This window comes from Marmota flaviventris, chromosome 2 (assembly GCF_047511675.1).
Source record: "Marmota flaviventris isolate mMarFla1 chromosome 2, mMarFla1.hap1, whole genome shotgun sequence".
In the NCBI taxonomy this organism is placed as follows: Eukaryota; Metazoa; Chordata; class Mammalia; order Rodentia; family Sciuridae; genus Marmota; species Marmota flaviventris.
The window spans coordinates 96,077,205-96,089,911 of record NC_092499.1 but is presented as its reverse complement, the minus strand read 5'-3'; the positions used below and the strand labels follow the sequence as shown (position 1 = coordinate 96,089,911).

Here is a 12,707-nt window from a genome sequence, read left to right as displayed (position 1 = left end):
TTAGAAACTCTTAACAAGTATCAGAAGGAACTCTTCTTTACAGAGTTGCACTCCAGCAAATATTTTAGGAGTGGCCTCTGATCATCACTGCCCTTTAAGGCATCAATTTTAATGACTATTTTCTTCAACTATTGTTAATTTAGTGATTATTTTTAATTTTAGATATCCCCAATTTGAATGCTGAAGTTCCAAATTTGAATTTGAAAACATTTTTTAGAAAAGATTATTCTCTAGAGAAAACATTTGTACATTGTTATTTGTCTAAGTATTTAATACACTGATTTATGTGGTTTAATATTTGGCTTGATTACCTGTCCTTTATTTTTAGCCATAACAATGTCATTTGACTTATATGATAAAATTCCAGAGAATATAGGTTAAATCTCTTCAACTCAGTTTACATAGCAGCTCTTGTAAATAAATGACTAATAAATGCTTTTGATGATGACAATGAAAATGATTGAGACCTGTAATTAATTCAGTAGAAGAAATATGATCTGTCGGTACCAGCTAGAAACAAGGAATGAATTAGGACTTTCTGGTCAGCTCCTCGTGACTGATGTAAGATTTTTTTCATTGTGCCTGAGTTCCATCATTCTCTGTGGCAGTTGAATGAGCCAAAGCAATGTGCCACTGGAGAGCAGACTGACCCTGGAGAGCGGTGATATAGAGCATGGACTCTGGAGTCAAGACATCATGGGTTCAACTTGCAGTCATGTGACCTCGGCTTCTTGACCTTGGAAGCTTACTGATCTAAATCTTTGTTTACTTTTCTAAAAGACCATAGAATTAGATAAAACTTTTCAACTTCCATAAAATGGCAACAATAATAGTATCTATTTTGAGGGATCGGTATAAACATTGAAATAATTTTTCAAGTGTGAGCATGGTGTCTAACACAGAAAACTCTCAGTTAAAAGTTGGTTATTATTACACTATAGTTAATCTTAATACTTTTATTACAAATTATTTTTAATTGCAAACAGACTGATGCCCCAAATGTGAAGCCATTCCATTGGTTTTCATTTGGCACAGTTTGTATACAGTTGGCTTCCTTAAAAATAACCTTTCATTCTAATTTTTATAATATTATAGTATCCTATACTTTCCATAGTTGATTTCAATGACATTAGAACACATGGCTTTGATAGGAGGGCTAAATAGTTTTGCTGAATCCTTTATAATTATATTTTACTGAAAAACTAACAGAAATGGTGATTAGTTAGGCTGAAAAGAAGTTTCATTTCAGTTAGCAATATAGTTAAGGATTGTTTATGAAAACGTGCCCACAAGAATGAGGCTGGATATTGAAAACAGATTTCTCTTTACAAAGCAAAAAAACTAGAGTAAACCTTGCCAGATGCCAAATAATCATTATATATGTTTTTATATGGAAAGATCTCCAAAGTATATTGCTTGGTGAAAACAGCAGAGTACAGAACGAGTAAAATAGGTCCCCATGCATGTTCGAAAAAAGAATACAGACAGAAAGTTAGTTAGAAATACAAATATTTATTGACTTCTTGCCCATTGTGTTGGTGTGCTAGACTTTATATGCTTATAAGCTAATATTCATAAGCATTTTTCAAGATAAGTACAAGTTATGTAGCTTGTACAATATTGCAGAACAAGTAATGGACAGGTCTTTTTCTCTGCTTTTAACTAGAGATTTCAGAAATCTATAATTCATAGCTACCAATATAGGCATTTTACCCTTTACTACATAGAAAATTTAAAGGATTTTTTTCAACTATGATCTCAAATCATTGAGACTACAAATTCTGTCAATATCTATCACAACTGGAGTTTCATTTAAGGCAGATACTTAGAATAATGTCTTTCACAACTGTTTTTAATTTTACCTATTAGGACAACTTTTGTCACATAATTTTCTTTCTAACATGGATTTTTTTTTTTTTTTTTGTACCAGGGATTGAACCCAGGAGCGTTTAACCACTGAGACACGTCCCCAGCCCTTTTTCATATTTTATTTAGAGACAGTTTAGCATCTTTCTAAGTTGCTGAAGCTGGCTTTGAACTCACAAATCTCCTGCCTCAGCCTCCTGAGCCACTAGGATTAAACGCATGCACCACCACACCTGGCCTGACTTGGAAATTTTAACCAGGATTTGCACAAAATCGAACTGGTTTCCTGACTAAATATGTTACACCTTTCAGTATGGATGTAGCATTGCTGTATGGCTTTGGAAAACATTATAATCATGAATACAAAAAATATTGCCTAACATATACTATGCTAGCTGCTTTCCATTTTTAAATAATTTAATTAAATACTATTGTTTATATTTTTGCATACAAAATCTGTAAAGTGTCTGAGTATTATAGAATGAATATATTATTGAATAAACATTACATAATATGTTCATTCTATAAATCACTTCTTCTTGTGATTTGAGGAATTACCATAAACAGTATCAAGGAAGTGGCATCATAGATAAAATATATTGTAGGTCTTCATCTCTTATTTGAGGGAGAGAAAACAGGGAGTAGGTGGTCAATTTGATTAACAGGAAAGAAGATAAGAACCTGAATAAGACCCAGACTGATTTGTCTGCCATGGATGGAGAGCACAAAGCAGCACGTGAGGAGAAGCAGACTGGTCCATAGAACTTCAGTGACACTAGAATGTCCTGGCTGCAGGAATGTGCCTGCTGAAGACTCTGTGTTTGCATTTAAATTTTACTCCATACTTGACTGTGTGGATTCTTCTACATGATTTAATCAAGTTGAGATCCCTCAAGAGAGGGTGAAGTTCATCAAAAAGTATTTTTTTTACTAATTCAAAATGATCATTCGGGGTGTCAAGTTTAAAACTAATTTATAATATCCCAAATAGCTACCAAATCTGTCAAATGCAGCTGTAATTCTCCTACTGTGTGGTCATTTAGATGGTTTGCTAAGAAAATAGTCCTTCGGAGCTTTTCTCTCTTTATTTAAAGTTTTACATAAGCTATGGCTTAGAGATTATAAATAAGCTATTTTTCTGTCTCTGGAATGTCAGTCCTAAGAAAAATGTGAGTTTACTCCATTTCCTTTCTCATGGGGGTTAATATCTTATTTTCTTTTGTTGTAAATAAGGAAATGGATAAATGAGAATATTTAAATTCTGGTACCAACTTTAACAAAAGAGGCAGCTTTAAAAATTATGTGTATTATAGTAGAGTATGGTGAGATAGAACTTCAGGTTTTTTTTTTTTTTTTAGGGGGGGCTTTGGTTCATTTTGCTGCTTCCTATAAATTGAAATCTCTTGCCCTAGATTCCTCTTTCAGCCCTCTCTGCATCTTGGAAACTCTTTGTGTCTTCTTTGTATGGGGCGAGGATGAGGGAGCAGAGTTAAGAACATGAGCTCCTCCTCAGGAAGTAGTAGGTCCCAAAGTTGGGTATCTAAGCAGCTCAGGGAGATGTGTATTCCTGTGGAAAGAAGGACAAGCAGAAACTAAAAGGAGATCTTCTCCTTTACTAACATTTTTCCTGACAGCAGTATTCCTAGAATCTCTTGATTGGTATTGGGTAATCATTTAATTAAAAGAATTTTTGAGGACTAGGGCTGTGGCTCAGTGGTAGAGCACTTGCCTAGCATGTGTGAGGCACTGGGTTTGATTCTCAGCACCACATATAAATAAATAAAATAAAGTCCATTGATGACAAAAAAAAAAAAAATTAAGAATTTTTGAATGGATGGGATGAATATAAGAGAAATTGTTCCAGCTGTTCTTTTTTTTCTTCTCAAAACATGAGCAAGAGTAAACTACATTCAGTATCAATTGAATATGTGAATCTAATTATAATTCTTATAGAAAATTAAGTTCCATAAAGAATGATAGTCATTGCAAACTGTGTAATAGAGGAGCAGGAGGGTAAAGTCCATCTATATATCTTAGAGCAAGTTATAAAAGAGGAAATATACTAAGCTTCCAAATGATGTGCTACAGGGTTAGAAACAGTGCTGCTTCATACTTCGAGCAGACTGGGGAGCCCTGGATACATTCCTGAAATAATGAAAAGTTTATTCACTTCTGCTGCCTCTGTACTTAAATTGAATTCAGTTACTTTTATATGTGTAGGTGCATTCGAGAGCCTCAGGCAAAGTTTTGAAGAGGAAGGGATAAATGCTGAATCATAAATTTCTGCTATTTCTGTAAAGAATAAAAAAAAATAACCTATGCCCACTGGAGGCTGGCACCCCTTAATAAAAATATAGCAACCATAGTAATTTAAAAAAAAAACAACAATTGGTTTGGATGAATTAGTTCTGAGGTGGAAGCAGTTTAGTATTCAGTTCGACATGTTTAACTAAGTGTGAACTGAATATCTATAATTGTAAACAAGATGTGACTTACTGCCTAACTTTCAGAGTTCATTCTTTAGCTCTCTATCCCAAGTCAGCAAACATTTGTGAAGCACTCTTTGTGCATTTGCTGGTTATGGGGAACTAGGGACAGTGTGTAAGTAAGATGGATGGTCTGGAACAGACCTCTATGTTTGATTCTTTCACATTGCAGAGTATTACTAAAGAGAAGGAAATGACCTGGAGGCATGAATAGGGAGGACACTTACCTATGGTTTCAAGCTTACCTTCGCCAGTTGCTCGTGAATCTCAAGCAGGCTGGGTCGATTGACCTTGGGCCCACTGACGCTGCCAGTGTTACGGTAGTATTCTATCTTGGGAACAGCATCCATGGTGTTATGGCCAAAGGTTTGCAAGTAGTATGTGTTTGTGTGAGAATCATAGACATGAAAACTGGCATCTGTCTTAGCAGTTTCTCCATTTTGGAGGAAATTGTCATAACACTCCTGATTCCCAGGCCTAAAGCTGATTCTCAATCTGTTCTGGGCTTCATCCCCAAAAGAGGTTTCTTCATAATGTGGAGGGTCCCTGTTGTCATTCACAGTTGCACTGTTTTCATGGTTCTCATTTATGACATTGACTTGAAAGCGATTGGTATTACTGGGCACTGAATCCAGAAATACATTGGAAGAGTTGTTCAATGACATCTTCCAAAATGGATTTCTTGGACTAAGCTATCTACTATACAGTTGTTAAAAAAGAAAAGAAAAGAAAGAAACTATAAATTTCTGCCTCAAAACAAACTCTAATGTGGTTACATTAGGTAGCTGTTGGCTTTTGTTCTAGATGAACTCAATAAATAGATTCTTGATATATTGTCTCCTATATAATCTTCAGAATGTTCTTCAAAGCTGTCATTGAAAAAGAAAATTAAACTTGTTTCAAAGAATACAAATATATTGGAGTAGGATTGGGGAATGAGGGAAGGGTTTTCTTTTTCAAGACATACAATCTTAAGTTCATTTCACTAAAAATCACTTATGCGGAAACCTTTGTCACCTGAGCAATTAAATCCTATAATAAATAACTGAGGACTTGCTTCAGCAAACAGCATTTCCAGTGGAGTCATTAAAATGTTACAGTGTTTGTAGTATTTGCTTGGATTTCATGCAGTCGGAGCCAGCATGATTTTTAGAAAAGAACTACCAATTGCATTTAGTAACGACAGATGAGAATATTCTCAGCCTGAAATATAGTTCATTGACAGTACTAAATTCTGAAACTGCAAAGTATTTAATGATTGTTGAGAATATATCATATAAGATAAATAAAATGAATATTGAAAACTTTAAAAAGGCATTCTTACTACTTCATTAAAAATGTGTTTGTTGTCAAGTAATAAATTTGTCTCAGAAATATTTTGTTTCCTGTGCAACAAGTGGAAAATCACATTTTAGAATGACAGTTAAAAAAATACAACCTTTCAAAATGATGTCTCTGTAAATTCTCGCCCCTTTTATTAGCCTTCAGAATGTTTCATTTGCTCATATATTTGTTTGTTTTTATAAATGCCATTATGGAACCTTTAAAAATATAGGTATTCGGGATAGGAGATAAATCATAGCTATTAATAAAGTCCTATGCTTTATTTAGATAAAATAATCATGCTCTTTGGACTCTCTTTTATGAAATATTCTCAATAATTAAGAGATTTATATTTGACTATGAAATGAACAGACTACAACAATAATTTTTACAAATTCTACAGTATGAACCCATCTTAAAATACTTTTTTTAGAATAATATTTCTTTGTCAATACCTTAAATCTTGTTTTTTCAAGGGAAGTTCTAGAAAGATGAGTTAAATACAAATAAAACTTGTCTGTGTCACACAGATATTAAAGCTATTTCTTTGACTAAAAAGAAGCCAGCTTAAACTTTCAAATAACCTTTCTTGGTGAATTTGTAAGTGATGCTGTTATCTTTATAGTTTTTACAGAACATCTCGCTTCTTCTCAAAGAAGAAAAAGTCTTCTCAAAGTCTTGACACCCCTTTACTCCACTCCTCAGAATCTACTTTATGACATACTATTAAGTACAATTTTTATCGTGCCCAGAAATGTTTAACTTACCACCAAGGAGCTGCCTTCTGAGGAAATGTAACCTGCTCCAGCATCACACAGACATATATGGGGCACTTAGTTTTCAGCCCAAAGCAAGAAGCTTCTTCTTATTGGTTAGAGCCTTTCTTGAAAGAGATGACTTTGCAATGATTGGTCTGGAATAATACTAGAAGCCCCACCCACTCATTAGCCCTGAGGAACCTTAAGTACCACATCAACTAGTAACTAGTAGTAAACCATTAATCCTTTTAGACAGGATATAAAATAAAGTTTCTTTAATTCATAAGGAGAATTAGATTGCTCAACAGCAATCCTTCAAAAAATATTGCTTCAATTGTTTGGCACCAGATTAAATGAGACCCATGGTTTTTTAATGATGAGTCCTAGTGACCTCTTATTGTTAGCCCTCCAGAGGTAATTCCTATATTTTGTAACTAGAAAATGTTATTTGAAATTATTTTGTCTTACATATAGTAAATCTTACTTTGATTCTTATTTGCCAAAGTATTTCTATCTAGTGGAAAAAAATTTTAAGCAGAACTAGAGCTGTGGGTACATTCCCAATGGCACTACTAAATAGCCATTTTGTCTCCACCTGGGAAAACATTTTATCAAACTTGGTTTTTTAGTTTTGTTGAGGAGAAGGTTTTACTCAAATCTGTGGGTTGGTGATTATTAAGACAACACAAGTGGCTCTTCTTCAGATTCTGTTATTGGTCTTCAATCAAGTATGATTGAACGAGTCCTCCTTGTGTCTTATATGAAACTATCCAAGTTATTTCCAGTTGCCTGGGTAGTTTGGTTGTAGTGTAGTATCATGGTTAAGAGTCAACTCTGGAGTTAGAATGCTGTACTTATACTCTGGCCCTGCTACTTCCTATCTGTGTGAACTCAAGGAAGTGAATCTTTCTGCACCTTAATTTTTTTCATCTACAAATGTAGATGTGAATAATAATGGTACCTACCCTGAAGAGTCATTATGGGGATTAAATGAGTATATTTGTGTTAGGGTTTAAAACAGTACATAGTCCTTGTTTTGTTATTTTAGCAATATTTATACTTGGCTGTGGTTCACTTAGTCATATCTGAAATTCTGAGGTTAATCATTAGAAGTCAGGATAGGTATTATGCCTGTGAGAATAATGGGAAAGGTAAATTGGTAAAAAGATATAGAGAAACGGCCTGGAGATACCTAAGTAAAACCCCTTGGATGCTCTTAGTCAGGTAAATGCCATGTTAATCAGTCAGGCTAATGCAATGAGGCTATATCAGAAATAGAGACAGATTTACAAGAATGAACATATAACTCAATATTTTCTTAAAGGCCATAATACCAGTCATTTATCTATTCAACAAAGGGTTCTGAGTTCAATGAAGAAAGCTTTCAGGTGTAGAAATTAGTCATATTTCAGATTCATCTAGATGGGGTAGGTTGTTTAGATCAGGACTGGGTACTACTAGGACAGAGCTGGGTCCCAAAACAAATTCTATTTATTAGACAAGGACAGAAACTGACATCATCCAATTCCCATTCACTTTCATAAACCATCTATTTCTTTTTTCTTTTTCTTTTTTTGGTACCAGGGATTTAACCCAGGGCTGCTTAACCACTGAGCCACATTCCCATTCCATTTTATTTTTTATTTTGAGATAGGCCCTCACTAAGTTGCTTAGGATCTCGCTAAGTTGCCAAGGCTGGCTTTGAACTTGCGATCCTCTCACCTCAGCCTCCTGATCTGCTGGGATTACAGATGTGTGCCATGGCACTCCATGTGCCTATTTATTTTTAAACTTTTTTCTTCTATCAAAAGTGGTGTTTGTCTCCAATCCCAGTCAATTTCTTTTTTCTCCCTGTTGCCTGACTACAGTGTAGTGTGAATTAGTTTTAGTCTTGGTATTACATCAACCAGACATTTTCATTTTAAGGTTTTTATCTCTAACAGTGAAATGAACGTCTTTGTTCTTTATTAAGGGGATTCAGATCTTCTAGAGCAGATGGGAGACAGTTTGGGGGATATGGATGAAATTATGCCATCCATAAAACCAACCTTGAAAGGTGAACCTGATTTAGACCTTTCTGACAGGAGAGTAGCAGAAGCCAGCCATCTGGAGATGTGTACTTCTATCTTCCCTCCTGTTCTGCCTGACAAAGATCCAGGGAAGAGGTAGTAGGCGCTGATCCAGGTCTGACACTGGACATCTATTCCTTAAAGGATTAGCATTTTGTGAAATTTCCATGTTGTATCCATACCATAACCAGAATTTTATATTTATTGTATTATTCTTAGTATTATCTCTGAAAATACAGATGATAACCCCTCTCATATTCCTGCTGATAAAATGAACACAATAGGCTATGAATAAAAGCTATGGGTAAAGACATTTTGGTTAATAAATGTTTTATTTAGTGGGTTGAAACTAATATTGTGGTGAAGTTGTTATCTGAGAAGTTTGTGGGAGTTGAACTTTCAGGAATAATGCACATGCTGCATGAAGTTTTCTTGCATTTTGGGGTGGGGGGAAGTCTTTTTTAAAACTGAATATCTGGCTTTGTTATACCTTAGTAGCCAAAATGTAGAGTTTCGTGAGTGTTTTCCCAAGGAGACAAACAGTTGCCTGGTACTTGGACACATATCTTAGGGAACACTTAAAAACCTTGGGTCAGAAAGAAGATGCTAATGTCTTGATACATACAGCTTTCAGCAAGTTCAGCCGAGCTTGACTTGGTGAGGTGTTCTTGGGTTAAATTACCACCCGGCTATCATGTGTTTTGTGTTTACAATCTTGTATCAACCAGGTACAAAGAGACTTCTTGAGGTGAGGGTTTGGTCCAGAAGAGCCATAGCCAACACAAATGTGTTCTAAATCTACCAGGGGATGGGGAGAATCAGGGAACCTCACTGAGACAGCTGGTTTTGAGTGTCATAGACCTGAGAAATCCTCATGTATTCAAGATGCAAAAGACAGTATAAGGGAGAACTGTCAATGTTGGTTTACCCAAGTTCAATTCTAAACACATCCATCCCCCAGCTTGATTACCTTGGGACATTACTTGATGAACTTAGGGCATTACATTACATTGACTTTAGTTCCTCTTCTGTGAAACTGAAATAAAAATAAAATGAAAATAATAGTCCCAAAGGATTGAGAAGAGTATCAAATTAATGGAAAGCACCTAAATTAGTGCTAGTTTTTACTAAATTTTAGTCTTATTCCTTCTTGGTATGTTTGGCTGTTCTGTGGTCTCAGGAGACACAAATGTTTTGTTATTTATCTTCATTCAGTGATCACAGAGAGTCAAAATTTTGTAATTGGAAAGACTTAGAATGAGGTCATTCTATCTTTTCATTTTTCAGATGAAGAGAATGAATACTGGAGAGGTTGAATAAGTTATTTCTTCTTTGGGTTTGAGCACTTTTATTACTGCTACTACTCATGAAGATACTAAATTGTGATAGTAAGGTATGTTGAAAGAGTGTTTCATGGTTTTCAAAGTGCTTTCACAGTAAATATACTTCATTAGTCTTCCTAACATTCTTGCAGGATATCCAGGATGGGTTTCTTAATCTTGTTTTGCAGATGCAAAAAATAAGTTACCCTTAGGGAACTTTCTAGACCAAAAAGCTAGTTTTGGGGCCAACATTAGTATCCAAGTCTCTGACTTTAAGTTTCTAATCTAAAAAATTTTCATAACCCCTTAAATCCTCATTCTTAGACCTCTAGGTTTCATGTCATATTTGTAACATGTTTAGGGCATTAGGGACATTAACAATCCTCTGGATAGCTTCCCCACCAAGAACACAGAGATAAGATGACTTGCTCAAGGTTGCATAGCTCTAATAGTGGCAGGGTTGAGAGTGGACTTCTTATTCTGGCGGAATGCTCTGATCCTGCTGGAAACTCCTTCTTAAATGTGATTTATTTAAGGGGTAGTAGAGAGAATATCAGTATGTGCTGAGAGCCATAGCCAGACTGCGGCAAGTATGAAGCAGGATCACTTCGATCCCAAGCTATAGAACTTTATCGCAAGAGATTCTATAAGAAGACTAGAAGGGCCAGGGCTCTGTAAGTTTGGGGAGCTTTTAGGGCCTGTGGAAACTTTTAGGATATAGGTGTTAGTTTTTTTTTTTTTAACCTGTGAACCTTTTTGACTGATGGTTATCGTTTTTAAAAAATCATATTCTGTTTATTCTTTTGACTGTCCCTTATGTTTAGGATCTGATTCTCTAAAGTTAAATTAGAGATCTGGATCTGGAATATGAAGAGGGTGTTTAGAGTTTGCAGAGAAGAGGAAGGAGGGTGCCTCCAGCTAGTTCATGGGCATATGGAAGGGAACAGAGATTCAAGGCAAAGGTTCAAGGTAAAAATAAAAAATGGTTTATAAGTGGAGCCATGTTTTGTTCTATTCATTAGATACCTTGATGCAGGGACAGAGAAAAGTGAGTAATCCTAACAGTGGTTTATCATCTACATAGCACAGTGGATAAATCAATCATAGATCTTTATTGAATTCAATGAATGTAATGAGTTTCTCTCAGCATACCCAGGGTAATTACAAATGTAGCCATCACATGTCCCAATAGCTCAACCATGAAAAACATAAAGCTGGAAATCAGGCGAGTGCATATTCAAACGTCCCTTTATCAAACTCTTCAACTTCATCTTCCCATGTAGAAGAAGGCATGCTACTATATGGGTCTAAGAGAATTTTGAAGCATCTGATAATTAGAAGTCCCAAGAAGATACACAGAATCCCAACAAAAGCAAAGCCAGTTTTTTGCTCCAGAGTCAATGAGAAAGCTGAAACTTCGTTGACGCTCATCTTGGCTGAAGAATTGCCACAGTAGGTACTACTCATTATTCACTGGCACATCGTTGTGGCTCTTCAAAATTCCTACTGCAGTCAACTTTTGGCCTAGGTATAAAATTGGATTCAGTTTAGTTTTACTCTTGTATTGTATCAGACAGGAAATCTTCATATAAAATCTGTCATTTTTCAAACTCTCTTGATTTAACTTGCAAAAGATGTTTGACAACATTATCAGCTATGGATCAGAACCAAATTAGCATTGGAGATGGCTATTTCTACTAATTCTAGTAATTTCTAATAATTACAGAATTACTATTTAGGATGCATAAAACCATTTCTACATATTTAAATATAAAATCAAGCGTGAAGGTGGATATTCAAATTCAACCCTAAAAACTTGATTAATTTCTAGAAGGTTGTCATTGCTTCTTTGCTCTGAACTGTCATCTAAATTCACTTCATTTTTGCATGTGTAGATAATACCATTCATAAACACAGACATATGCTATTCATGCTGTTTCAAGTTCATACTTCAGGATTTATCTCTAGTGCCATTTTGCTGATACAAATCCCAATTCTTTTAAACAGATATAATCCTTCTTTTTCACCCCTTTAACTTTTCTGCTTATGTAATTGTATTTTTGTATTCACTAACACTCCATATAATGTGAATTTCTTAGAGAACTTGTGTTTATTAAATCATGTTAAATACCAGCAGTGCCCAACATAGCAGCTTGCACAAGGCGAGCAACAGTTGTATTGAGCCATTAGCTACCTCCCCCACCTTCTCCATTAACTTTCAGAACCTCCTAAATAAACATAAAATTTAAGTTAAACAAATTCAGCTTTAATACTCCCAAGTCCCAACTAGATTTCTACTTGTAAGCCCTTAGTATATTGAGAATCTAAAAGTATAGCTAAAGTATTCAGAAAGTATAAGCTGAATTAAAGAGAAATAGGATTTCTTTCACATTTTACATCTTTTTAAAAAAATACTCTTTAGTTGTCAATGGAACTTTATTTATTTATATTCAGTGCTGAGAATTGAACCCAGTGCCTCACACATGGTAGGCAAGAGCTCTACCACTAAGCTGCAACCCCAGCCCCCACATTTTACATCTTAATGTTAATCAAATTAATGAGCACAAATTAAAATAGTTAATTAAGTCAAATGATTACGAATGTACAGTAACTCCTCCTGCCTTCAAAAAGATTGTCACCAAATATCTTGGTCTTGCAATAACTGAAAATGATAGAATTAGTGTCCTCTTTTTTTGTTGTTGCTTCTTCTGACAACTTTTTAAATTATGTTTATTTTTAATGTCTGACCTTAAGATTTTTTTGGACTCAGTTTTCAGAAAATAATTGAGAGAGAACAAGCAATGGGAGATAAGGAATGGAGCGAGTAATAACAGCAAGACTTGTGCCTTCCAAAAGTATTTAGTAAATAATGCAATCAATTTA

The 12,707-nt window shown here is 34.9% G+C and overlaps 2 protein-coding genes across 4 annotated transcripts in view; both read right to left on the bottom strand.

Moving 5' to 3' along the window:
- The window catches only part of Slc12a1 (solute carrier family 12 member 1), an 82,766-nt gene extending 77,749 nt beyond the window's left edge, over positions 1–5,017 (bottom strand). For all 3 annotated transcript variants that reach the window (XM_027925651.2, XM_027925645.3, XM_027925647.3), the window contains exon 1: positions 4,598–5,017. In XM_027925651.2, coding sequence (XP_027781452.1) covers positions 4,598–5,017 — 420 coding nt within the window. The remainder of the gene's footprint in view (positions 1–4,597) is intronic.
- A 6,028-nt stretch (positions 5,018–11,045) lies between these two features.
- On the bottom strand, positions 11,046–11,291 carry Ctxn2 (cortexin 2). Its single transcript, XM_027925694.1, has one exon. It carries the CDS (start codon positions 11,289–11,291, stop codon positions 11,046–11,048), a length of 246 nt encoding a protein of 81 aa, XP_027781495.1.
- Between the last annotated feature and the right edge of the window lie 1,416 nt (positions 11,292–12,707).